We start from the raw sequence: 2,366 nt of genomic DNA, 5'->3' as shown, positions 1-2,366 counted from the left end.
ATGCACACAGATAAACCAAAAAACCAAAAACTCTCTCCATCACACTAAACGGACAAGACATGTATCCACTTTCCCAAGTCTCAACCTGGGACTCTTCCTTCTCTCTTCCACTTCCAAGTCATCTTATCTGACACCTAAAAATCTTTCTAATTTATTCTCTCCTCTTCAAGACTACTTCTGCTTTGGGGGACTACCTCTATCCCCTGATACAATAATCCTGCTTATCCCTGTGATTCTAGTAGGGTTGACCCCACCATTCTGCTCTAACAGTGGTCAAGGGACACAGGCCTGGGTACAGAAAGTATTCCAGCTACTTGGTCACAGTCATTGGTTAAGGACTGAGCTATCAGAATCCTCCCCAGAGGACTTCCCTGGTGACTCAGTGGTTAAGATTCTGCACTTCCAGTGCAGTGGGCCTGTGTTCAGTCCCTGGTCAGAGAATTACATGACATGTGGTTATAGCCAATGCAGTGCAGAATCTCAAAAAACAAACAAACAACGAGTCCTCTCCAGAGTTCTTACAGGACACAGAGAGAAAGACATGCTCCCTCCCTGGCAGCCCAGTTGCTAGGACTCAGTGCTTTCATTCAGGGTGGCAGATGCAAAGAATGAGAAAAATGATGGAGAAAGATGTGAACCCCGGAATTCCTGCTGCTCAGGGCTAATTTGCCTACTGCAAAGGAGTGTGTGCAGGCTGCCAGGGTCCCTTCTCTGCAGCTGGATGTGCCAGTGACACAGAGTAATCTCACTGTCGGCTACCAGAGAACTCTTTACTGTGTACAAAGCCCATCCACAAATATTGTCTCCCAAAAATGTTAGGAGTTGACCAAGGTCCAGAACTCTGACTCCACATGCTTTTCACTCATGTCTTCAGTCTCACTGGTGGAGATAAAACCCCTGGGTTTCCAGGCTTGGGCACACGTTGCTGAGTTAACAGGATGAACTCTGCCTGCAACAATCAGACCATCTCCAGCTCTGGCATCTGCTCAGACTCAAGACATACCGTACATGACCTGCAGAATCCAGACTCAGAACTCTTTCAGGAACAATAGCTGAACCATATGAATGCCAGGCTTCACAAGGCAACTGGATACAGAAACAGGCCCTTGCTACCCTATCTAGGCCCCACAAAGCCAGTAATGACAGAAGGCCACCCCCAGGTTGAAATGTGCCCACTTAGCTAGGTGGAAAAGCCTGGCAATGAACAGAGCAAGAAGAAGCCCTAGACCTGGCTAGATTGGGTTGGACCTGCCACTGAGTCTCAGAGACCCTTTGGAGACTTCCGTGTGCACTGTGGATAGAGGCAGATGCTCAGACTCCTCCACAGGGACACTCTGCTGGCAAGTCAGCACCAGGGCCTTGATCTCCTTCTTGAAGTTGGTGTTGAGAAAGCCATAGATGAAAGGGTTGACACAGGTGGAGGCCATGGCAAGCAGGTGGCACACCAAAAAGATGAGGTTGCCATGACAAATGGGAATGGCCTCATGGTACCAGTCTTCCAGGCTGTTGAACACATGCAGGGGCAGCCAAAGCACAGCAAAGGCAGCCACCATGGCCACGAGGATCCCATTGATCCGCTTCATCTGCCAAGCCTGCGAGCTACAGGTGCCCTTGCGGAACACCCGCCCCTGATTCCTCAGGCGCTGGTAGATGCGGACATAGCAGACCAGGATGAAGGCCAGCGGAATGCAATACTGGAAGAGCAGTAGGAAGGTGGTGTAGATGATGCGGTGATGGTCCAGTGGCCAAGACTCAGTACAGACCACTTTATCTGCCAGAAACTCCACAGCCTTGGAGTGGTTCTTATGAAAGACATTCTCTAGGATGCTGTTGGCCAGGAATGGCAGGGAGAGGAAGCAAGCAATGAGCCAGATGACCACAATCCCCAGGTAGGCCTGGGTGACACTGGGTTTCCAGCCTGTTGGATTGGTGATGAGCTGATGCCTCTCCAGAGCCACAAGGACAAGCGAGAGGATGGAGACTGTCACTGACATGCACTGGATAAAGGTGGATATCTTGCAAAGGACCTCGCCAAAGACCCAGTAGTCCATGATGGTGTAGATAGCCGTGAGTGGCTGGCAGATGAGGCACATGAGGAAGTCAGAGAAGGCCAGGTTGGCAATAAGCAGGTTGGTCACATTGGCCTTCTCCTTCTGCCTAATAGTCACACATATCAGGCAGAGGTTGCCCAGGACCCCCACAATGGTCTCGATGCTGTAGGAGGTGACAATGAAGACCATGGGGTCTACGGAACCCTGGCAGTGGTCAGAGAAGTTGTACGGAGTGTACAGAGAAGCTGACTTGCTCCTGTTCTGACCCTGTGGGGATCCTAGGAACAGCAAGGCCAAGAAGTGAGAGGTGTTCAT

At 50.6% G+C, this 2,366-nt stretch overlaps 1 protein-coding gene across 1 annotated transcript; it reads right to left on the bottom strand.

Moving 5' to 3' along the window:
- Positions 1–1,232: 1,232 nt before the first annotated feature.
- Positions 1,233–2,366, bottom strand: NPY4R2 (neuropeptide Y receptor Y4-2). Its single transcript, XM_055566442.1, has one exon. It carries the CDS (start codon positions 2,364–2,366, stop codon positions 1,233–1,235), a length of 1,134 nt encoding a protein of 377 aa, XP_055422417.1.

The sequence above is a fragment of the Bubalus kerabau genome, chromosome 1, assembly GCF_029407905.1.
Source record: "Bubalus kerabau isolate K-KA32 ecotype Philippines breed swamp buffalo chromosome 1, PCC_UOA_SB_1v2, whole genome shotgun sequence".
Taxonomy (NCBI): domain Eukaryota; kingdom Metazoa; phylum Chordata; class Mammalia; order Artiodactyla; family Bovidae; genus Bubalus; species Bubalus kerabau.
The sequence above is the reverse complement of the archived record's forward strand: the minus strand, read 5'-3'. Positions and strand labels throughout refer to the sequence as shown.

Coding starts and splice junctions, on each gene's coding strand:
- NPY4R2 (XM_055566442.1), bottom strand. CDS start 2,366: ATGAACACCTCTCACTTCTTGGCCTTGCTGTTCCTAGGATCCCCACAG.